The sequence below is a fragment of the Eubalaena glacialis genome, chromosome 9 (assembly GCF_028564815.1).
Source record: "Eubalaena glacialis isolate mEubGla1 chromosome 9, mEubGla1.1.hap2.+ XY, whole genome shotgun sequence".
Classification (NCBI taxonomy): domain Eukaryota; kingdom Metazoa; phylum Chordata; class Mammalia; order Artiodactyla; family Balaenidae; genus Eubalaena; species Eubalaena glacialis.
This window is the reverse complement of record NC_083724.1, coordinates 40,005,245-40,029,500: the sequence shown is the minus strand read 5'-3', so window position 1 is coordinate 40,029,500 and position 24,256 is coordinate 40,005,245. Positions and strand designations below refer to the sequence as shown.

General features: G+C 43.0%; 2 protein-coding genes across 5 annotated transcripts in view; one reads left to right on the top strand and one right to left on the bottom strand.

Annotated features, from left to right (window-relative positions):
- The window catches only part of LOC133097893 (transducin-like enhancer protein 1), an 87,230-nt gene that overhangs the window by 57,404 nt on the left and 5,570 nt on the right, over window positions 1–24,256 (bottom strand). For all 4 annotated transcript variants that reach the window (XM_061200312.1, XM_061200313.1, XM_061200314.1 and 1 more), the window contains one exon: window positions 1,186–1,248. In XM_061200312.1, the coding sequence (XP_061056295.1) occupies window positions 1,186–1,248 (63 nt within the window). Of the gene's footprint in view, window positions 1–1,185; window positions 1,249–24,256 lie in introns of those variants that run through there.
- Window positions 4,279–5,044, top strand: LOC133098380 (transmembrane protein 126A). The gene is made up of 2 exons (XM_061201165.1): window positions 4,279–4,387; window positions 4,423–5,044. The coding sequence occupies exons 1-2, from the start codon at window positions 4,344–4,346 to the stop codon at window positions 5,015–5,017; spliced, it is 639 nt and encodes a 212-aa protein (XP_061057148.1). The 5' UTR covers window positions 4,279–4,343; the 3' UTR covers window positions 5,018–5,044.

The following is a 24,256-nucleotide window of genomic DNA, read 5'->3' as shown; positions in this document are numbered from 1 at the left end:
AAACGAAGACCCAACACAGCCAAAAATAAATAAATAAAATTAAAAAAAAAAAAAATCCACCTACCAATGCAGGGGACTCGGGTTCGAGCCCTGGTCCGGGAAGATCCCACAAGCCACGTGCAACTAAGCCCACGAGCCACAACTACTGAAGCCCGCACGCCTAGAGCCCATGCTCCGCAACAAGAGAAGCCACTGCAATGAGAAGCCCGCGCTCCGCAACAAAGAGTAGCCCCCGCTCGCCGCAACTAGAGAAAGCCCGAGCGCAGCAAGGAAGACCCAACGCAGCCAAAAATAAATTAAAAAAAAAAAAAAAAAGAAGAAGGCGGCCAACAAATCTAAACTGTAACATCGAGTATATGCTATGCTGGAAAAGGCTGCCATAATAACAGCAGAGATGGTGCTACCCAGCATGGAAAAGTAGATGCCAGTGAGAACAAACACTCAGTATTCCAGCTCCAAGGCCCATAAGTTTTTCACTGTCTCAAGATATAAGCATCCTATACACACTTAAAACAGTTTTGCATTTATTAGCTTGTATCCAAAAGTAAAGGGAAAACTAAAACATTACTGGTTTTGAGTCATAGATTACTCACATAAAGAGCTTTTCCCTCTCAAATATTAAGGGTGAACTTCTATTACTTTGTAACTTAATAAAATGGCTTATATATGTATATAACTCCATAAGCTAAAGTAACATGAACAGGTAACATGAATGGTCTTATCCTTAATAGTATTGGCATCCACTCCCTCCATGGACAGCATTAAGTCAACCTGCCCTGATGTACAAGGACAAATGAAATACCTGCTCCTGTGGTCAAGTCAACCCTGATGGAACCATTTTTAAAATGCAGTAAAAGAAAAGCTCTCTAGAGAAAGGACACGTGAATCATCAGTAGCTATCAAGCTTATTTATACTACTCCTCTGAGGAAAGAAAAGCTTTATGCTTGATAGTCGTTTTGCAGTTTTCCACAAAAAAAAATTAATTTAAGGTTGAGCTATTGTCACCACTTCTACAGTGTCCCCTCAGATCTGTTAGATGGAACAGCAGGGGGTTTACACACTTCAGCTGTAACAGATGTTCTTCACACTTGTTCCTCGTGATAAAATTAACATCTTAAAACTAGTTAATTTGCAAACAGAGAAGCAACATAATTGCACTTTAACAGCTGAACAGTTTTACTTACTTCCTGAGACAGAAATGGGATGACTTGTGCACAAATCGTATTCAATCTCTTGGCGATTTCAGTCTATAAAGACAAAGCGATATAAATGTTTAGTATATTTCATAATCAGTTCAGAAAGATAAAACTTCATACCCAACATCTGAGTCCTCCAGTGCCTCACTCTTGAGGGCATAAAATTGCTTTCCCAGGCTATGTTAGCAATATTTATCTTGAGATAAACAGCAGATATTAATCCCACTTGCAAAGTAAGGCATAATCGCACGCTTTATTGGTCACTTAAGAGATAATGGGTAGTTTAATTGAGTTGGAAAATCTACGTGGTTTAAGGGTACGTAATCATTTAACCTGGTGGGATTGCAAACCTCTCCGTACACTTATTCAATTACGGCATATCAGGGCACATTTATATAGCAAGTGCATTCAAACTGGAGCCAGAACCCTGGGGAGCAGAAGTACCGCCAAAGCAGTCTAGCTCTCAAGATAAGGTCTAGAGCGAGAGAGCGGAAGAAGACCTCCTTCTCACCTGTCTCAATTCCTGCACAACTGAAACAGGACGTTAATGTTAGTAAGCCTTCACTAAGTCTTAAAATTTCAAACAAGCCTAGAAAACACTGCTGAAACAGAACTCAAGTCCAGAGTGACAGTCAAGTCAAGGTATTCTGGCTATCTGTAAAGTTTTACCACAATTCAGCATCAAATGCCAGGACCTCACTGACAGGGCCCACGGTTCCACTGAGTTTAAGAAAATGTGTCCTGGGGCTTCCCTGGTGGCGCAGTGGTTGAGAATCTGCCTGCCAATGCAGGGGACACGGGTTCGAGCCCTGGTCTGGGAAGATCCCACATGCCGCGGAGCAACTAGGCCCGTGAGCCACAACTACTGAGCCTGCGCGTCTGGAGCCTGTGCTCCGCAACAAGAGAGGCCGCGATAGTGAGAGGCCCGCACACCGCGATGAAGAGTGGCCCCCACTTGCCGCAACTAGAGAAAGCCCTCGCACAGAAATGAAGACCCAACACAGCCATAAAAATAAATTAATTAATTAATTAATTTAAAAAAAAAGAAAAAGAAAATGTGTCCTGAGTGTCTGCGGCACAGGCTGTTCTAGAGAAAGTAAGAAAAGTCCCTGCTCGGCTCCAAATGCACAGCACTCCCTCTGCAAGAGGGACAAACTGGCAAAGAAGGGAATGAAGTGTGCTCTGCTCCCAGGCTAGGGTAGGATCCACATGCCCACCCCACCTCCAACACCCTCCAGTAATGCAAAGGAGCCCTGCTTTCCTCTAACTCTGAAGAACCAGTTCTGCTTTAAAAAAAAAAAAAAAAAGTCATCCGAAGAGTCCCACATTGGCCTTATTTATTTCATCATTTTCTGTCAATGCTTACTAATGCCGCCTCTATTACTGAATTAGGCAATGAAAAGCATTACGAGGAGAAGAAAATTATGAAGCGCAAAGCCCATGCCCTTGAGAAAGAGAGAATGGAATAAGTGAGACAAAGTAGAAACCTCAGGAATTGTATAATCAAGTACATAAAAAAGAGCTGCCTTTTGTCCTCTGAGATGATTCCAGTTAACTGAGCAACAAGCCTTTGGTTTTATGGGATTGGACTTAGGCCAACCCAACTCAATTCTCCCTGACCACCAATGAGATAGGGTTACAGACAGTGCCTTGGAAGAAATGTACTGGAAGGGGAAATGACTGGTATAGAGAACAAACCCATGACCTTGCCTGAACAAGCCGGGCAAACAGATACGTATGTGCAAAAAGGGTGCAGCTGTACTAGGTGCAAACACAGAACTGGGTCAGCCCTACCCAGTTCATTTGATCACAGCCACCCAGTCAAGCTAACTCAAGGTCATGAAAGCATGGGCGGGCTACCCTTGCCTTTGCAACAGGGTTCTACACTATGTATCTGGGTAGATGTAAAGGAGTAGGGATGCTCTCTGTGGACTCTTGAGGTCCCTGCTCCCCACTTCCTACCTGCCATACATTCCAACAGCATTCTGTACTTTTCCCATCTCCAAAATTCCCTTCATGTTTTCCAATTTTAAAAATGACATCTGCTCACTTTGAGCACATACACACAGATGTATACTATATAGAAATATACAAGAAAGTTAAAATAACCCTAAGTCCATCATCCAGAGATTACCACAGTAACATTCTGGTGATCCTGGGAAGCAGCACCCCAGGCTCTCATTATCTGCGTGTGCACAAGCCCAGAGTGGAGGGAGACACTTTGATACCAAGGGGTCCCAATACGTATACTGCTTTTCTGTAATTTGTTATTTCCACTCAAATGTGTCATGGACACCCTCCCACTCAATAAAAACAGATATGAATAAGGACATCATCAACATATCCCACTATACAAGCAGACGGGTGTCTCAACACTCCCAATATCAGGGGATATTTATGTTTCACCTAATTTTCCACAAGTACACACTGTATGTCAACTAACTGTCTCCCTGGATCTCTAAAAGGAATCTCTAGAAGTGAAATTGCTAGGTCAAAGTGTATGCATATTTTAAACTGTAATGCATGCTGATAAACTGCCCAGCAGAAAAGCTTACCAATTTATATCATCACCAGTCTATGAGGGTGCTTGCTCCCCCACCCAGTGTCAATACTGGGTTTTGTTGACCTTTTAAAAATCTTTATCTATCTAACAGATTTTTAAATGACCTCATTTTTATTTGCATTACTTGGATTCTTCCTGAAGTTAAACATCTTTTCATATATTGACTGGTCCACTTTATTTTTCCTTTCTCTTTCTTTCCTTTGGTATTTATTCATCATTGTCTTTTTGTAGTAGTTCTTTCCATATGACAAATACTGACTTTTCCAGTTTTTCCACCTTGTTACCTGTCTTTCAACTTTGCTTATGATGGATTTTTTGCTGTGCATAACTTTGTTTTTACGTGGTCAAACTAAAAAATAGTCTTCCTATGTTCCTGGCCTTTGGGTCAGGATTAGAACACCCCCAAATTACAGAAGCCATTCTTAATTTTCTTCTAGTGCTGCTATGGCTGTACTTTCTGCACTTAATTACTTGACCTACCCGGAATTTACTTTAGTTTAAGAAGGAAAGAGGTCACGTGTCAGCCAAAATGGCTGCGCCCGGGCGACTTGAGCGAAGGTTGGAGTGAGCACTCGCGTGGCTGATGGAGACCGGAGGAGGCAGCGACCGCTGGGAGGAGAGCGTAAGGTACCGGCATTCCGGGTAAAGGGGTGCAGTAAAAGGCTCAAGATGGAAAATCACAAACCAGATGGTACTGTCAAGAACTTAATTGAAATCATAACCAGAAAAATTAACCAACTTCCAGAAGCAGAAAGGAATCTGCTTGAAAATGGATCAACATATATTGGACTTAATGCTGCTCTCTGTGGCCTAATAGCAAATAGTCTCTTTCGACGCATCCTACATGTGACACAGGCTCGTGTAGCTGCTGGCTTACCAATGGCAGTGATCCCATTTTTGACGGCACACGTATCTTACAAAGGTTTTGTAAGTTTACCTTTGAATACAGGTGATTTACATTGTGAAACCTGTACCATAACACGAGGTGGACTGGTTGGTCTTGTTTTTGGTGGCCTGTACCCTGTTTTCTTGGCTATCCCTGTGAATGGTGGCCTAGCAGCCAGGTATAACTCAGCCCTGCTACCCGAGAAAGGAAACATCTTAAATTACTGGATTAGGATTTCTAAGCCTGTCTTTAGAAAGATGTTATTTCCCATTTTGCTCCAGACTGGGTTTGCAGCATACCTTGGGTCTAGACAATATAAACTACTTATAAAGGCTCTTCAGTTACCTGAACCTGACCTAGAAATTCAGTGATGGTTAAGCAAATCTGTACACAAAAATAAAACTGTAAGAAGGAAAGATGATCTCCTCTTTAATTAATAATTATATATGTTATTACATAGAGTGGCTTCAAGGTAGAAGTGAACTTGACTGTCAGGGAACAGTTAAGACCTGGTCTGAATGAAATCAACTTGTAAACCTTTAACATTAAACCTTTAATATTAAGAACAAAATAAAAGTACAGATTAAAGCACAGACCATATAAATTGAGTTAGAGTAGCTAAGACTGAAACAGGAGGACCAGGGTTAAAGATCAAAGCTCAAACTGATGAAGAAACATCAAAAGCCATACCATTTGTCCTGGGAATTCTAAATAAATGGTCTGGAGAAGAAACGGAAATAAGAACAACAGAGAAGGATCTTATCCCAGCTGTCTCCTCCTTCTGCCAGGTCTATAAACCCTAATCTGAAAACTATCCTCTGACACGTGAGTTTAACTTTGATCAAGGAGGCCTGGATTCAAATCTCCCCTCTGATTTACCTTAAAATTCTCCGAGCCAGCTATAGAGTATCTACTCCTGGCAGCATGAGGATGCAACTTATTTCCCTGACAGTGCTTTGGGAGGTCTAAGACATCACCACCACCCCAGCCCTTAAAATAGTCTGGATGGCAGCATAAAAACTGACAGTGATTCTTTAGTATTATCTCTTGCTTCAACACAGGGGTATTCTGATAAGAACTTTAATTTAGCACAAATTAACGAGTAGTAGTGTTTTCCACCCGTGCTTCTATTCCTGACCACAGAGTTTACAAGCAGGTTAAACTGGATAGTTGACCCTGCTTAAGCAGGTGTTAAGAAAGTTCTGTAACCTTTTCAGACTGCCTTCTTGCTACCTCTTCCAAAGACTAGACAACTCCAGTGGAAAAAAAAAAAAAAACAATAAACTGCAGGCTAACTGTATTTCCCACCTGGAAATCATTTTCCTGCCCAAAGCTGAAGACGTATTTGGTACCTGCTAACAGTCATAACGTTTATAAGTAAACTTACCCTGTGCCTGTACTTCTGACACCACGTAAGGCAACAAAACTAAGTCAGCATTCAAGAGCTAGCCCTAAACCAGATTTGTGTGGAAACTTTGTGCCCAGAAACTTAACCAGCTTGGTTAAGGCCCCAGCATCAGGCCTTACTTCAGGAACAGCCACCACCCACTGAGGCAGCAGGAAGCAGGAGTCCAAAGTATCTGTCCAGAACCAGCTTTTATTCTCCCTGTCAAGGTCAACTCCCTTCTCACCAACTTGCTTATGGTAATACGGTTGGCCCTCATAATCCAAAAACTTGGGTTTGCATCTCAGCACACTAGTATTAGGTGTCCTGAGTTAAGTCACTTCAACCACTGAGCCCCAGGTCTCTTATCAACAACCTACTTCAGTGTTTCAGCAGAATCAAGTAAGCTAGTATGTAAACTACAGCTGCACTATTACAAAGTGCTTTGCTCTTATCCCAATCCTTCAAGGCCTACCTCAAATCCATGTAGAAGCTGCCTTTCTCCCGTAACACCAATAAACAAACTCTAGGCCCTTCAAGATCCTCCAAAGCATTTACCATCATTTGGCAAACCAAGCCTTTATGTTTAAAATCACATCTTATGTGAAGCTTCTGGGCAGTTTCCTAACAGCTTCCAGCATCAAGTCTTCTCAGCATAACAGGGAAGCAGGAGAAGACTCTGGCTGAACACCTTGATACAGCTCCTTGCTGAACTCTCCGCACCAAAACTGACCACAGGGTACACATTCCACGTATGGGGCTTTCAAAGGAATGCCTCGCTGCACCAAAATGGAATCCCCACACACCCTAAACTCAATGACCAAGATGTAACCACAAACACCGTTCCTAACCAGTGTCAGAATAAAGCTCTGTTTATAGTAAGAAATTGTATCTTAGTAGGTACAAGATTCAGGTACATGTATATTTTAACTGAGTTAAATAGGCCAAATACCTCCAAGGCCAGCAATGAACCAAACCCTGGTACATGTTGGCAGAGCTCTTAAACTGAAGACATGTTCTTCTGAGCATCTGAACTTAAGTTTTTGGACTTCATGATTCCTAAAAGCTCGGCTTTCCATCTTTTCATACTCCTCCCACCTCATCTAATTTCCAGACTGAAGAGCCAGCCTGCTCCCCAACGGCTGCCCACTTCTCCACTACACACAGAGTAATATACAGTGAAGGTTGTTGTAGGCTGAAAGCAGGGCGAGGACTGCTTAAGAGTAATTGCCCATGAGTCTCAAAGCAACCCAATGGCACCTCGCCCAAAGTCAGCTTACGGAGGGGAAACTCCACCACCATTAAATTGCAAACTGATGGATCATAAAAAATGCCGCTTATGCTGAGGGCTGGCAAACTGATCTTTCTGTTTCCTCAAACCAAGCAGGAGGCCAAGAGAAAAACACAGTGGAGAGCTGGTAAGAAGTGCCTGGCAACAGATAAACAGGCAAGAACATGAAAACAAAGCACACAAAAGGAAACAGATAATCTCTAAATCCCTTCTGACTAGAAGGTTCAGAGTCTGTGAAATGACAGCCTTCAATACAGAAAAATGTTCAACCTCACCAGCAACCAAATAAAATGCAAATGTTGTTGTAAGTGAAGTGGGTCATTCTGCACCAGTTAAGTTAGTTTATTAAAAAAAAATTAATGAAATCCAACGATGATGAGTCTTCTGGGAAACTGGAGTAATCACACATTACTGATGACAGAGTAAATCGGTACAGTCGTCTTGGAAAGCAACTGGGCAATGTGTTTCAAGTGCATGAAATTATTCAAACCTTTTGGTAAGGCTTCCCACAGCTAAGAATTTATCATAAGGAAATAGTTCAAATGAAAAGCATTCCATGCATGAAGCTGCTCACTGCAGCACGAGTTTCAAAGCAAAAGAGGAAAAGTCAGGTAAAAATGTAACAGTAGTTCAACACATCACAACCATCTGCAGTTTTTTAAAAACTTAACATTTGCCCTCCTGATAAATCAGTTGTCTAAGTACTAGGAGAACGGGTTAAATACACGACATCAACCCAAAGGCAAGGCAAGTTACCATTTTAAAGTCATGTTTATGATAATGATGCTTAAATGGCCAACAGTTACTAGATGAAGCAGGAGGGGAAGAACAAAGCTGTGGTGTTAGTGTGACTGTTTTTTGGTTGTTTGTTTTACAACATATGCATGTGGCCAAGCGCTGTAATTTGATACCCCAAATAAAACCAGTGATTATCCTGCTGTAGCACGGTTATCAGTGTCATTTTCCCCCCTCCAGTGACCTTGTAGATGCCGCCCTTGATTTATCGTTTGGATGTATTATTAAACAGGGAAGGGAGCAAAGGGTGATCAGGCCCACCACTCCTGTGATTGATCCTGGCACTGAGTCACAAGGATGCTGGCAAACCCTGAAACCCTTTGGGTGCCCGGCCCTCTAACAATCTTCATGTCACATATGGAGAAGCCAAAGCCTAAAGGAAATGATTTGCCCAGGATCATAAAGATTAAAAGCCACGTTTGCTGCCTAGTCCTTTCTCCAGGAAGCAGAAGTGGGAAATTGGAACATACTCTAGACCAGAAACAAAGCTGATGTACTCAGCCTTGTTTGCAAAGCAATACAGCCCTAACAGGACCACAGCAGTACAAGGCCAAGGCCATGTCATCGCTCAGCCAACAACGGTACTACAGCAAGTGGCCCCAGTCTGTCACTGACAGGGTCACTGTACTCCTGCTGTCTTTGGCAGAAGTACAGTGCAAGGCAAAGTGGGCATTTCACAAGGAGCCACAGTTATAAATTGCAAACCTTAAATAAACAAGTAGCAGCCAAACTGCACTTTTGTCCTCCCCTTCGCAGGCAAAGAGAATTAGTGCCTCAGCCCTAACATCAGACAATCTGGCCCACCAGTAAAGCAAAATCCACAAAAACACATCCACAAGTACATCTCTATTTCCTGAAGATGACATCTGATGTCCCTAAGGAAAATTCAAGATGTTTGACTAAAACTGCATATCCAAAATGATATATGCAAAACTCTGCAAATAAACTTCCAATACTCCCCCCCACCCCTTTACAGGAGGGGGAAAGGCTTCTTGGCCTAGAGACCTCCTTTAGAACACTGGCTAGTCACCAGACCATCTCCCATCCTAGCACCATGCTTCACCAGCACACTCATGAAAAGGGAATTTTATCTGAAGTTCTAATGCATCAGAGTAGCTCTGTTTAAAATATAATGACGTCGATAAATGACTAACCACAATTTGGAGGAAATCCAAATGAAAAGGACTTGGGGTCTCTAAGCTGACGATATAATGGTTATGAGGTTATCAGCGATTTTCAAACATAAGAACGCATCAGGATCACCTGAAAGGCTTGGTAAAACATAGACAGCTGGGCCCACGCCCAGAGTTTCTCAGCCAGGAGGTCTGGGGCCCCAGCATCTGCATTTCTAACAAGGCCTCAGGTGCTCTGCAGTTTGTTGGACTAGGGACCACACTTTGAGAACCGTGCCATTGAATAACCATGACAGCGGCAGCAGCATCTACTGCTTAGTACACACCAGCTCCAATTACATCCAGGCTCTAAGTGTCAGTCAGCGTAGGTGCCCTTGGAGACTGCACCGGAAGGTTAAAATAACTCACCTAGGTCAGAAACAGGAGGGGAAGTCAGGCCTGCCTTTCTCCAAAGCCTTGCCACAGTGAGAGATGACCGCCTTTCTCCACACATTTTTACAAAACAAAACCAAGGCAAGAACATAAAGCGGGGCTGGAGGAACCCATCTGACTACTGTGGGAAACCTCAAACAATATTCATTCAAATGAGTCCACCTGTGGCAATGTACTCTTGCCCCTTCTTCAACCTGATGATTAAAGCAAAACAAAGAGGACCAGAAGACAGAACCCCATCAGTGGCTCAATTAATCAGAACACAAGTCGCCAATTATGGGCAGATCCTAACTTTTATGTTCCGTCTCCCCCCTCATTTGGCAGCTCCTGCAAGCATTCTAAACCCCAGCCCTTTCCAAAGGGGCACAGACTCTCTCCTTCCACTGCTCACCTTTCACACTCGCAGCTTCTCTCCAAACAAGAAGGGGTTAAAATAAAGGGAAAGAATAACCTGCTGAAGGCTGCCGAGGCGAGATAGCAACACTAATTGCTCCCATACTCCGGCTCCTCGAGAGGCAGATTGCAAGGGCTCGCATCTCCGGAGAAAGCTCTCGGATCTTCGCAGCAGCTCTCAGCAGAGCAACTCAAGTACCCTAAATTGTTTATGTTCTTAATGCAGAGCCTCTTGAATGCATTCATTTTTAATAGCAGGCTTGAGTGTGGGGCCCATCAAAGAATGACAAAGCAACTCTATTCACTGGTCCTCCTTCCTGCAATGATGGTCTTCTGATTTATTTGCAAATGACAAGCTTGGCAGGCTCCACTTGAGGGCTGCCCTCTTTTTTTTTTTTTTTTTAAAGAATTCAGTTGCATTTTCCATGATGAAGTTGAGTCTGCAACGCTGTGTATTTGTGTAAATTCTTCCCCCTTCAGTTCCTTCTAATTAATGACTTAAACGTTTTGACCCATCTGTTGCCAAGCAGTGCATTTGGGCTTTACTTTGTCATTCTGGTAAAGATGCATCCTTGACAAAAGCATCGCAGCTGTTTCAGTGCCTGAACAGCACATTTCCATTATTCAGAAACCCTTGTTATGGAGTTCAGAAAGTGCTGTTCACAGGAAATTGTAATGACTTGTCCCATGATGGAAAAAGACAGCGTTCGGTGGTGTCAAAGGAAAATGCACTCTGTTGCACCACAAGAAGGGCTTCAAGACAAACTCCGCAGGGTGAATCACGGAATGCTACCATGAAGTCACCACCTATTGTTCTGGGAATGGAAAGAGAGCAAGCCTACACCTTTCACCTTCTTCACAGGTCTTAGTCATTAGGGAGCTCATGAGAAATTAGATAATATCATACAGTAGCAGGAAGATCAGTGGGAGGAAGAGCCAGCTACATCATCATGGCATGAAGGCTAAAATTACAATTACGAAAATAAAACATGCCTATGTAAAGACAAAGACTGCACGGGAATATGCAAAAAACAAGTTGCCTCTGAAAACCAGGTTTATGAGAATGGTCTTTATTCAGAACTTGGAATGTTATTTTCCTTGCAATAACACTTCAACCCTTTCCTTTTCATCATAGCAACCTTTTAGGCCTGTGTAAACGGTCTTTGGTTGGTACTGACTTCCAAGGGTCTGTGTCACTATGTCCCTGACTTCCATCATGACAAAGCAAACACCCAGTGCACACAACTATAAAGCACAATTTATCATTAGCTTTAGCATTTCTCATCATCCCCTTCCCCACATCTTGTTTGGAGATCACTGAATAAGCAGTTTGGTATGAATGTTTCCCTAACAGGTTGGAATCTTTAGCCAATCTAGATAGTGGGAAAGGAATTTCCTGCCTTAGGTGACCATGGGACCGTGGTTCCCTAATTTTAAAAACATGCTACAGCTGAATGACCCACACATATGAAGGACGGCTGCCACTCTTCTTCCAGAGCAACTTCTTAGGGAAAGCAGCTACTCCATCAAGAGGCCTATGCCATCAAAGCCATGTGGCATGGCAGCAGAATGACCCCAAGTTAGATAGATGTATGTGTGTGTGTGCATGCATTGCTAAGGCCATCTGAGTCCCAAACTCAGTCTCAGTTGGGAAGCCCCATCCCTGGGCCTTCTTCCTCACAGGCTGAGCTGCTGGAGAGGTGGTCCTTTGGGAAGGAAGACAAGGTTCCTGGCATTCCAAGTGGAAACCTGGGATTCTCTTTTCAATCAACACCATGTGCCAAGAAACCTGCGAAGCTCCAGAATGCAATTTACCCCCCAAGAGTGGCCAGAAGATGAATTTGAATGGAGGGGGCTCTACTGCAAACTGGGAGTCGGCCTCTGCCTCAGGAACAGTGCTCTGTTGAACCCAGCAAGTGCCAGAGGGGCATCAAAGGCTGGGAGCCACTGAGGCAGAAACAGAACTTGTGCGCAGCGAAGTCAACAGTGGAGAAAAAAATTATTTTCTCAAAAACACCTTAGGATCATGATTAAAATGAAATCTGGGAGACTGGAGAAAATTTTCAAAGCATACCCTTTTGGAAAAGCTTTTAAGTATTTACAAGATGGTAAGTACAAGGATACTAGACAACAGACTTCATTAATGCATTCAAAAGTCACAGAATATTAACTCAGCTATGCAGGTGGAGGTAAAGAGAAATATTTTAAATACAAATTAATTCTTTTTTTTTTTTTTCCTTTGGCCGCCCCGTACGGCATGCGGGATCTTAGTTCCCTGACCAGGGATCCAACCTGCACCCCTGCATTGGAAGCGTGGAGTCTTAACCCCTGGACCACCAGGGAAGTCCCCACAAATTAATTCTTAAAAAAACAAAATAACCTGATCATCACAACACAATACAATCCACAGAGAAATCTAAGCAAGAGAAAAATAATCATCATTTCTCCAAGATAACAATCAAGCTACGTTCAGGGAAACAAAGTGTGCTCTATGAGGATAGTTTACTCAGGGTTACTTGGATTGACCACAAGTATATATAATTAAAAGTATATAAAGAAAAACCCCCTTATGTCCAATCATATCAACTTGTAATTTTTTTTTTTAATTTTTGTATTTTATTTATTTATTTATTTTTGGCTGCATTGAGTCTTCGTTGCTGCGCGCAGGTTTTCTCTAGTTGCGGCGAGCGGGGGCTAGTCTTTGTTGTGGTGCGCGGGCTTCTCATTGAGGTGGCTTCTCTTGTTGCGGAGCATGGGGTCTAGGTGTATGGGCTTCAGTAGTTGCGGCACGTGGGCTCAGCAGTTGTGGCGCATGGGCTTAGGTGCTTCGCGGCATGTGGGATCTTCCCGGACCAGGGATTGAACCTGTGTCCTCTGCATTGGCAGGCGGATTCTTAACCACTGCACCACAAGGGAAGTCCGTCAACTTGTAATTTTTAAACGATACAGTGTTATAACGTGTTGTCTAAGATTTACTAGGGAAGCATTAAACAAAAAGGGATAAAAGAACACTGGGTCGGGCTTTCCTGGTGGCACAGTGGTTAAGAGTCTGCCTGCCAATGCAGGGGACACAGGTTCAAGCCCTGGTCCGGGAAGATCCCACATGCCATGGAGCAACTGGGCCCGTGCGCCACAACTACTGAACCTGCGCTCTAGAGCCCACGAGCCACAACTACTGAAGCCCGCATGCCTAGAGTCCGTGCTCCGCAACAAGAGAAGCCACCGCAATGAGAAGCCTGCGCACTGCAACGAAGAGTAACCCCTGCTCGCCGCAACTAGAGAAAGCCCGCGTGCAGCAACGAAGACCCAACGCAGCCAAAAATAAAAGAATTTATAAATAAATAAATTTAAAAAAAGAACATTGGGTCATGGAAGTGAGAACAATTTCTAAACCAGGGGCCACCAGAAGTTATCACTCCTATCACTTACCAGTTATTTTACAAGTGGACAAATCAATTTCTGTGCTTGTGTGTGTTTTTAGAAAGCATCCTAGATATTCTCCCATTAATTATGTGGGTTCAGGACATGTCAATTCTTGTTTCCCAGAGCACAAGAAACCAAATTTAACCCACGTATTGTGTTACACTGGTCTGCAATCGTGTGGTTCCCACAGGGCTGGGCTGGCTCAATAATGTCGACCTCCTTCTGGAAGAACAGAATAGACTTCCTGCCATTTGGACTGTGAAATACAGTAATCCACCAGGGAATAAAGGTCAATGTTGCACTTTTGGTCATTACTGAATCATTTGAGATGATCTGCGGTGAGGATGAGAGGAAAATCGAAGGCTGTGAGAACGCTGCAAATGGCTTGACCTCAGACCAATTTCCATCTCCATCTGTCTAATAGACATGTGGATAAAAAGCCTCCCTCCTTGTGGACTACTCGGCTGTTTTCAAATCCGCAGCACAAGCCAGGAACCAGTTAAACAATACGTTAATAAGGGAAAATAACTTTCTAAGCCCCAGACTGACACTTACTCAGGTTTTAGGTCATCAGCTCAAGTTTGGAAAGTAATTTTCCAGTCTGCAAGCAGTACTGCAAAGCAGAAATTTTAACGAATACGGAGAATCATCTGCAGAGCTGGGGCATGTGCCAAAAATCTCCTCATTTGTACATGCAAATATATGCATGCTTACACCTCCACCCCCCCACCAAAAGACATCCACACGATTTCTATTGCGTCTGCTAACACACACACAAAGGGGAACAGCAGTTCCAAAAACTGCGCTGCTGCAAAATAAGTCTTTTTTTTCCAAGTGTCCAATTAATGCTGCTTAATCCTTATTAAGGCATTTCAATCCTTAAATACAAAATATTCCTGGGAACCCAGAGCCCAATTATCATTTAAGCCAGGGAATAAATGTTAATATCCTAACTTTACACGAATACTCCCCCCTTTACCGGTTAGGCCAAGCTCCTTTTTTGAAGGTAATGCTGCGCCATATATAAGTTTAGGCCCCCACAGTATATCAATGTCAAACAACATCGTGTCAAGCTAAGATTCAATTCAGGTAAGTGCCACTGCCAAATTTTCTTGTTCCCAGACGGGCTTTAAGATTATTTTATTGCTTAAAATTTAATTTGTTCCAACTCGTGTCTCCATGACAACGTTGGCTAACCCTGCAAATCATTTGGGTAATTGGATATCTTATCTTTCTATTGCTCTCAAATCGAATGATTCTGCTAGAATTGTAACAGCCAATCAAATTTACAGTCCTCCTGAGTAATAGACTTGGAAAAGTAGCCACATTCATCTCCTCTTTACAGCCATATTAACCAGTATGCAACACACAGTAGAATCTGGTCTTCAAACTACACTCCAAAGTATAAGTGGTGTCAATACCAATATTCTCACTGTGCAAACTCTACTCAAAAGCCCCCTTTTATACTATTTTAATTTGAGAAGGAACAATTGGTACCCATTCCATATAAACCTTGATCAATTTCAGTACTTTGAGGGAAACTGACAAGAATAATTCTGCATGCTAATCAGAAAAAATAATAATAAAATAAAAATCACAGCATTTTGGGGGTATTTGCCCTTGTGATAAAATCAAGATCAAAACAATGGCTGCACAAGATGACAGTAGTACACCAACACTGATTTGCCTGGGGCTCTTTCAGGTGGGTAAGCTACATCTGATACATTGTAAGAAATAAGAATGAATACAGATTTAGCAACCAGTTCAAAACTCTCTGCACCCTTAGAGAAATCCACAGTTGAAATGTGACACCCCCTTATTATTTCATTTAATTCATGAGTATCACAGCATCCAAGGCAGTCAATTATGAAATACAGATTTCTTATAAGATTTCAAAGTCAGCAGTTCCGCTCTTGAGTTAGTGGTACGATTTTGGCCTTTGGTCAGCTAAAAAGTAGAGAAGTTGGACACATTTCAGTGGTCCAATTCCAATCTCCTCAGTAGCTGTGCAAGGAGATTTGCTCCGCGGGAGCTCAGGGCCCAGGCACTGTAAGAGAGCCAGCCGGGTTACAAAAGGAAAAGGCTCTGGAACCCAGGCCAACTAGCAGGCTGAAGGGGTTGTCAAGAACCTCGTGCTTCCCCTACAGACACTCAGAGGACTTCAGGACTCAAGCTAAACACAAACAGACGCAACGTGGAGCTTCTCCGCACACCAATGTCAGCAGGCAGCCAAGCTTTTAAGCAAGTGTGAGAGCAGGTATTGGCAGGTATTGTCTACAGTGTCCTCTTTTATCCCAAATACTTACAAAAAGTTGCTACTGCATCATGCTTGGCAATAAGAGTCAACAGCCTAAACTTCCAGTCTGTCTAATCCCAATGGCCCTGGCTTTTCTCCCTCCTGTGTTTTCCCTGCCTCCTCAAATATTAGCACATAAGCAGCAGCTGTGAATTGACAGTCCACAAAAATCTCAAGCCCATGTAGTACCTGGAGAATACTGCAACACAATTATCTACTCAAACTTCTGCACGCACTTCACAAGTTTTCATAGCCAAAGAAAACTACATGTATGTATACATCATCAAGGCGCACAATTTTTTTTTCTCCAATAAAGCAACAACTCGGTCATGTAATTCTCACACACACACACACCCCTTTTTTTTCAAGATGACAAAACTCTCTTCAAATTCAAAGTTGGATTTTCCACATTTCATTAAAAATAAAAAAATCAGGGCTTCCCTGGTGGCGCAGTGGTTGAGAATCTGCCTGCTAATGCAGGGGACACGGGTTCGAGCCCTGGTCTGGGAAGATCCCACATGCCGCGGAGCAACTAGGCCCGTGAGCCACAACTACTGAGCCTGCGCGTCTGGAGCCTGTGCTCCGCAACAAGAGAGGCCGCGATAGTGAGAGGCCCGCGCATCGCGATGAAGAGTGGCCCCCGCTTGCCACAACTAGAGAAAGCCCTCGCACAGAAACGAAGACCCAACACAGCCAAAAGTAAAATATAAAAATAAATAAATAAATTTAAAAAATAAAAAAATAAAAAAATAAAATAAAAAAATAAAAAAATAAAAAAATCAGAAACGCACCTCCCATCCTTTATTTTGCCAAAACGCACTTCAATAAAATGAACCAAATCCTCTTTGTTGTTCATCCATCCCCTTAAATGAAAAAACTCAACACAAGGCTATTCTCACTGGTAGTTGTATTAACTTCTTAAGGCTGTTGCGTTCCAAGGGCACATTTTGCTGTTTGGCTTAAATAAGGCATCTTAATTCCTCTAGATTCTTTAGACAACAGAGATTGCCAATAGGAACTTAAAAAGAAGTTTCATTTTGAGCTTAGAGATAAATGCTTCTGATCTGAGAATAAAAAAACTTTGTAATTGAGGAGAAATAATGAAAAGTGAACAGTTCAGATGCAGGAAGGAAGGAAACTGGGCTTGGAAAAACAAGATGGGATCATGGCCTAGAATTCCAAGGGCAGGGCACAGTTTTAAAGGGACAATAATAGATTTAAGTAACAGATTTTGAGAACAGCTGTCCTGAGAGTGCCCAAGTGCCAGACTCCTGCACACAGAAACTCATTCAATCCTGATAACTACCCTATCCAGTAGGTGCTATTGTCATCCCCTAACCTTCTAGCCCAGCGGTCCCCAACCTTTTTGGCACCAGGGACTGCTATTGTGGAAGACAATTTTTCCACAGACTGGGGGGCGGGCGGGATGATTCAGGTGATAATGCGAGCGATGGGAAGTGGCAGATGAAGCTTTGCTTCGCTTGCTCCCCTGCCGCTCCCCTGCTGCTGTGCGGCCCGGATCCTAAGAGACCTCGGACCGCTACTGGACCCCTGTTCTAGCCTGTTCTTTCTTTGTAAAGAGGAATAATTAATATCCAAGGGAGGCTGGAAGGATTTACAGAGAGCTCCTACAGTACAGTTCCTAGGGCACAAGGAGCTCAATGGATGGAGCTGTGACTACTTACTCTAATGTCCCAAAGAAGCTTACTCTATAATAAACCCAAGAAGCTGACTTTTGAAAGCCAAACTGCTGAAATAGACAACTGTCTGAGAACCGAGTGGGCACCTGTAGCTGCAGGCTGCGCGGGCACTGGACACCCTTCCTCCATCCCGGTGGCCCATCCATTATTCTCTCCATACCAGACCAAGATGCAGATCAATGTTAAGACCCCCTTTCCTAAACTGAGAGCGACCTTTTTATTTTCACTCACTAATCCATAGAAGCCTTTCAAGTGGCACAAACAAAGGCAGCTGCATTTTGTTCTCGAAATCAATTTTCTCCCCAGCCATCAACTAGATGTTCCTGCACAGAGAAAGAACAGCCCTTCCCTTCTAATTCAAAAATCCATACTGCCATTGCCCTTGCAAACTGCTAAACAAGCAGTATCGGCAAGTCACTTGTGTTCTGTAATATATTTACTGCAAATCCCAGTGGCTCGCCTCCTAATGCAGTTTTCTATTGTGTCTGTGCGTGTCAATACACTGGCCGGTCACCTTACTTGTAAGAGGCTCTGCCCGACTGTTTGCTCAAGGCATCAAGAGGGCGCCAAGGACAGACAAAGGCTGCACTCCTGGAAGCCCTAGCCTTGGAGAGCCTCCTCCACATGCTGGGGTCCTCAAAGAGGTTTTGTTTTCTGGTACTTCACACCCCTATACCACCCACGGCCTCTGAGGCCAACCTAAATTCTCCACCAGGACAGCTTCCATCCACACAAAGTTCAAAATCAGAGTCCTTTTGCACAATTACTTCCTGGTTTCCTACCTATAAACACTAAAGCTGTTCCCCCAGTGAATATGTTGATCACATCTTAAAGGTGCGTTATCAAGGGCCAAAAGGTACAAGGGCTTGGGAAGGTGAATCTGGCTTTTCTGTTTAAGTACAAACCTCTGCATTCAGGTGACAGCTGAAAAGCAAGCACCCTGACACCACATAATGGTGGATCATCTAATACAACCATGCCAAAAACAAAAAGGCAAGTTAACGAGGAAAATGTCATAATATGCTATAAACACCTGTTCAGATGGAATTCTTAAAGTGTACCTGGAGAAACTCCCACTTTCATGTGCATCAGTCTCAAATGGAGTTGGCTGCTAAAGAAAGGCTTGAATTATCTATTTATCTTTCGGGGTGAGGGGAGGGCAAAAGCTCTATGCAAGATACGTGACAGGCAGATACTACAAAAACATTACCTTATAGACTCCTGGTATCAAATAGGTGGGTATAATACAGGGTGTTCACTGTACATTTCTCTCTCCTTTTCTGTATATTTGAAATTCTTCATAACAAAAGTGTTTGGGGTGGGGGGAAGGACTCTGTAAAGACTTTAAAGTAAATAATCAGTGGGTATAATCATTATTATTAAGAAACCTGGTGACTAAGTCAAGTCTAATGCCTTGGGAGAAGCTTGTAATGCAACTTATCCACAGCTCTATTAGTGGCTGTGGTCATCCTTAGGAAATGAGCAGTGGTTCCCAGGGCGGTGATGCATGCACACATTCAATGCACACGGAAACCCAGGCCTCAGAAACATGCTACTTTTGTTTTCTCTCTCTCTTTTCTTTTTTTTTTTTTACTACAAACCCAAATATATTACCATAATTAAACTCTCTGTTAAGAAGCCTCAGTGGATATTCAACTATAAATCACTTTTCCAAAAGAAAAACAACTGAGCAAAAGTGGCTGGATGAGATTAGAACTGTAATCCTATAAAACATCTAGTGAAACCAAACATTTCATTCTTAATTTTAGCATAAGGAGCCATACTGGTACTGTAGATCCAAGTTTTTAATCTGGATTCCAAGGACTTGCTGAAAGATCTTAAGATGTCCACAAACAGCCAAAATTGTTGGGCAAAGCTATCTTGTGTATTAAAGTGCGTACTTTTTTTTGCCAAGCAGCTTTCACCTGATTTTCATATGGGTTCAGGATCCAAAACAGTGACAACTACCGCTCTACCTAAGGGGCACATTAAATGCTACTTAAATGCCTACTCGAACTCGCTGGGAAAGGAAGATGCAAGTCTCAAATTCAAGCCTCAAGCAGACTGCAACACAGCTGGAATAACAGAAAAAGGCACATGAAAAAACAATACTACAAAAATCAGAGCAACAGTAAGTGATGTGACAGCCTCCTGTTGGAGCAGCCATGGAAGGCCTGGAAGTAAACAGGCAGTGTTGGTATTTGAACTAGACCTTGAAGGATACTGAAGGAGGCCATGTGAAGTTTGACAAAAAAGCCTGGACTTTTAAGAAAACAGAAAAACACAAAACATATTTTAGGTATGAAGAAGGGACCCATCTGGCTGGATTAAAGGGCCTGGAGGGAAGAGGACAGAGGTGACCAAGTAAGACTGGCAGGAACAACAACCAGAGGCAGATACACAAGGCTGTGAGTGATGGGCAGAGAGGCAATTACCGGAGTGGGAAGCCAGAATCAGAAAAAATGGGCATACCTAGGAGGCCAAAAGACCCATGCCCCTAAAGGAATTCTGCATTCACCACCTTAAAGGTGTTCCCTTCCAGGGCGAGCGTTCCAAGACTGTTTAAAATGTGGGCTAGTGGTCTTGACCGTGGAGTGGGGGTGTCCCAGGGGCCACTCCAGACAAGCCAACAGGGAGCACTGAGAATATAAGTACTCTGATTTTAACCCCTTCAATTAAAATTTCCATGTATTATACATATAGACAACATACCAGCACAGTAACATATTTATAGAACTTATAAATTATAAGTAAACAAGTCTGGCGATATGTTCTTAAACTTTTTACTGACAGGCTGCACAAAATACCGCAGACTAGTAAGCTAGTCAGATCAGTAATGACACTAATATCAAACCCAGTCCAGTGAACTCCCGGGCGGTCCAGTGGTTAGGTCTCCACACTTTCACTGCTGAGGGCATGGGTTCAATCCCTGGTTGGGGAACTAAGATTCCGTAAGTTGTGCGGCACAGCCAAAACAAAACAAAACAAACCAAAACAAAGAACCCAGTGTAGTACCACATGTATTTCAGCGGTTTAACAAACTGCATGAGTTGGACACACAAGTTCAAATGTACCTATGTTCTCAAAGACAACTTATTCCGCTTTATCAAGTGAATAATGATTCTCTAATGAGTATCTATTGGAAATAGGTGCACTACCCTTCCGGCGTGCACAGCAATGTACACCTAGCACACTTAATAGCAGTTTTTCTCTATTCGGCAGATGAAAAAATCGATTCAACGCACAGAATTCTTCTAGCTTATTTTTTCCTTATACCCAAAATAAGCTTCACACTACCCTTTTCTCACGAACATATTTTGTGGTCAAAGATGACTAAGTAGCAAATACTACTACTAGAAAAACTAAAAAAATTTGTTTGTTATACCTAGTATGAAAACATGCTGGGGAAGGGGGTAAACAATGTTCTCATGGTTATGATTGCATGTTGCTTCAAAGCAGAAAAACAGAATTAAAAACGTAGTAGTTACTAAAAATTGAAATGCAAAATAATGAAATACAGACTTGTGTGAAATCACAGGTTAAAACTTTTTGTCAACGTTTCTTGGAGTTTCACAAAAAGTGTTATGGTGACTGGGTGATCTATAAACTGAGCAGTTCTGTAATCATGGTGGTTTTTCAAACAATTTTAGAGACCATTTTTTCTTTAACCAAGTGAATGGTAATATATGAATCTCTTAACTTATGTTAAAATTTTGGTAATCTTTTTCCATTTTTCTGATCAAACCATGCCTCAGAAAAAAATTAGAAAATCTCTCCCACACCTGAGGGCCCACGCCTACACCCACACTGCCCCACAAACACAGACTCTACTTCAAACATCAAGCCATGTTCATGGAACAATCCTACGGCACACTTCTCACTACAGAACTCACCAATCCCATTAGCAAACACTATGTTGAAGCTATAAATGCCTAATCTCGTCCAATAAGCCAACTTCCCAAAACAGCTCTCTAAAGTTTAATTAAAAACCATTACACCGGGCTTCCCTGGTGGCGCAGTGGTTGAGAATCTGCCTGCTAATGCAGGGGACACTGGTTCAAGCCCTGGTCTGGGAAGATACCACGTGCCGCGGAGCAACTAGGCCCGTGAGCCACAACTACTGAGCCTGCGCGTCTGGAGCCTGTGCTCCGCAACGAGAGGCCAGGATAGTGAGAGGCCCGCGCACCGCAATGAAGAGTGGCCCCTGCCTGCCGCAACTGGAGGAAGCCCTCGCACAGAAACGAAGACCCAACACAGCCAAAAATAAATAAATAAATAAATAAATAATTTTTAAAAAAAGCTTTAAAAACCATTACACCAAATATTCCACATTAAAAGTACTAGCCCTGAGAATTTCGATTTTTAAAAACCTGAAGCAACAGTAAGCATCATGGATAGGAAGGGTGGCGGGGTGCAAGGGACATGACTGAGTCAATCAAACCTTAATGAGAGTCCAGTCAGTTTCTTAGTTTAATCCACTTCTAGAGACCACAGAAGTTTAATAATAGAAAAGCTGAAGACTTAGATCTAGCGAAACTCAAAATGGTTCCAGGAGCCAGTAACTGAATATATCTTTAGTGTAACTACCACACAACATGATTTATTTAAATATTTGCTAAAGGAACAGATTTTCCTTTCTGTGTTTCTTAATAAACACTATTTGGAGGAACATCTGAAGCCCTCTGGACAGACTCTCCTTAACTGACACAAACAAGGTGCTGGGTTCCGAAGCCTGGCGGGGACTCATGCCTCTGGAGGAATGAGTCCCGTCTGGTGAGAGGAGCCCTACTTTTAGGGCCTGCCTAGTCTAACCCTTTTACAGAGCGGAAAACCAGGGCCAGGAAACTTGTTAATGACTCACCCAGTCACTAACTGAAGTCCCTAAATAAGTGACCCTAACCCACTCTATCTTACACCAAGGTAGATCCCAGAGATCAGCGGGACATTCCGCCTCAGCCCAGCCCTCTGGAGATGGCAGAACAAAGGGGAGGGGAGGGAGGCTCTCTGACCCAACACGTGCCTCCCTGGCCTCACCCGACCCTATCACATCCTGTCCTTACATAAAATGCTGGTATTTTGTTCCTCATGGGTTTTTTGGTTTTAATTTTGAACTTTAAAAATACTGTTTACCCTGAGTGCTAAACTTTTTGACACCTCCCTTAAACTCTGTGCCCGAGGCAAAGGCCTCACTCACCTCACCCTAGGCCAGGCCCTGGACAGAAATCTGCAACTAGCCCAGCTGTGGAAGGGGTCAGGAGGGTGCTGCTTAAGGAGTGAAGAATCCGCCCCGCTTGCCAATAAAAAACAAAGGCTAATCTTGCACCTCGGAATCTAGGTTCTAAATACAGGGAGCTTTATCTCTTAACTCCTACTTGTAAAGGACAGGCCTGGCTAATGAAATCAAGTGGGGGACCACTCCAACCTTGAAGACAGCTACCTTCTTTGTATTACAAGGTAGAGCTTGACTCTAAGTTCCTATACTCCAGCTGGCCAGTCCCATTCTGGGACACTGACTTAAAAAAAAAAAATCTCAAAATGAGAAACTGTAGACTGAAAACCCAATGGTTTAAAAACAGGAAGAAAGGTAAAACGTACAAACAGTAAGAGTCACATCTAAGGAATTAACCCACAGGTGAATCCCTAACAGTTCCACCTTAACACTTTTAAAACACTACTAAAGAACAATTTCTTTCTAAAGAGAAACTTTAAAGCACACATCAAAACTGTGAAAGCAGTTTCACTCCAAAATTTATATGGTCTGAGACACTGTGCTTGCTGAACTATCACACAGAGTTTGGAAATGTTCAGCTCTCGTCTGGTTTTTTTTCTCTTTCTCCTCTCCTTCCCCACCCCACAATCAGGATTGCAGAATACTTTCCTTTCAGAGCTAGTCCTTTCATTTATTTTTAAATTCTTCCACCACCCTGGAGAGCCCTAAGCACTCACTGCCTGCCTTCAGAAGAACACAGGCACAGAGAGGCAAAGTAAATGATCAAACTCACTGCATCGCTGGGGCTCAACCAGAGCCCCGATAACATGTTTCAAATTTTCTTTGGTTCTTCGACCCATTTTAACCTGCGGACAGTACTGCTCAGTTGGTTACAACTTTCTACCTACCCACAGCTGTGGTCCCCACAGACCAGTCAGTACTGCTGATTTTCCTAATTTTTAGAACATGAGGCTCACCCCAAGGTGTCTCGCAAATGATGAAATTGATCAAAACAAACATTGAGAACAGGCACGCAGTGGGGTAGACTTGGGTCGCTAAGCACAGGCCCAAGGGTGATTCCATCACTGGCCTCATGCGCCAATGGCAGTGGGGGAGGAGGGAGACAGGGAAGAAGCGCTGAATTGGGAACCAGGTGAACCAAACTCAAGCTTCAACAGATGCTTGGCCCTGACAAGTCCCAGACTCTGAGCACGCACCCAAAGTTGCAGGCAGAGCAAAACACCTACCCAACCTAACACCTACCACCCAATCTACTTCACAGGACGAGGCAAATCGCTTTGGAAAACTAAGTGCTGTACAAATTCATGCCACCAATGACAACTTACGGCACGGCTTCATCAGTGTGCTGAATAGGTATACAAGTGGGATAAATCAGGCTTATATAAGTACTTCGAGTGCATCTTATTCCCCAAAATACCAAAGGAGGTAATACCACTCCACATGACAGAAAAAAAAACTTTAAATATCACACTGCCAAACACACTAGGCACAGCCCTCAAACACAATTAGACTCACGTTAACCTGCTACTTTTT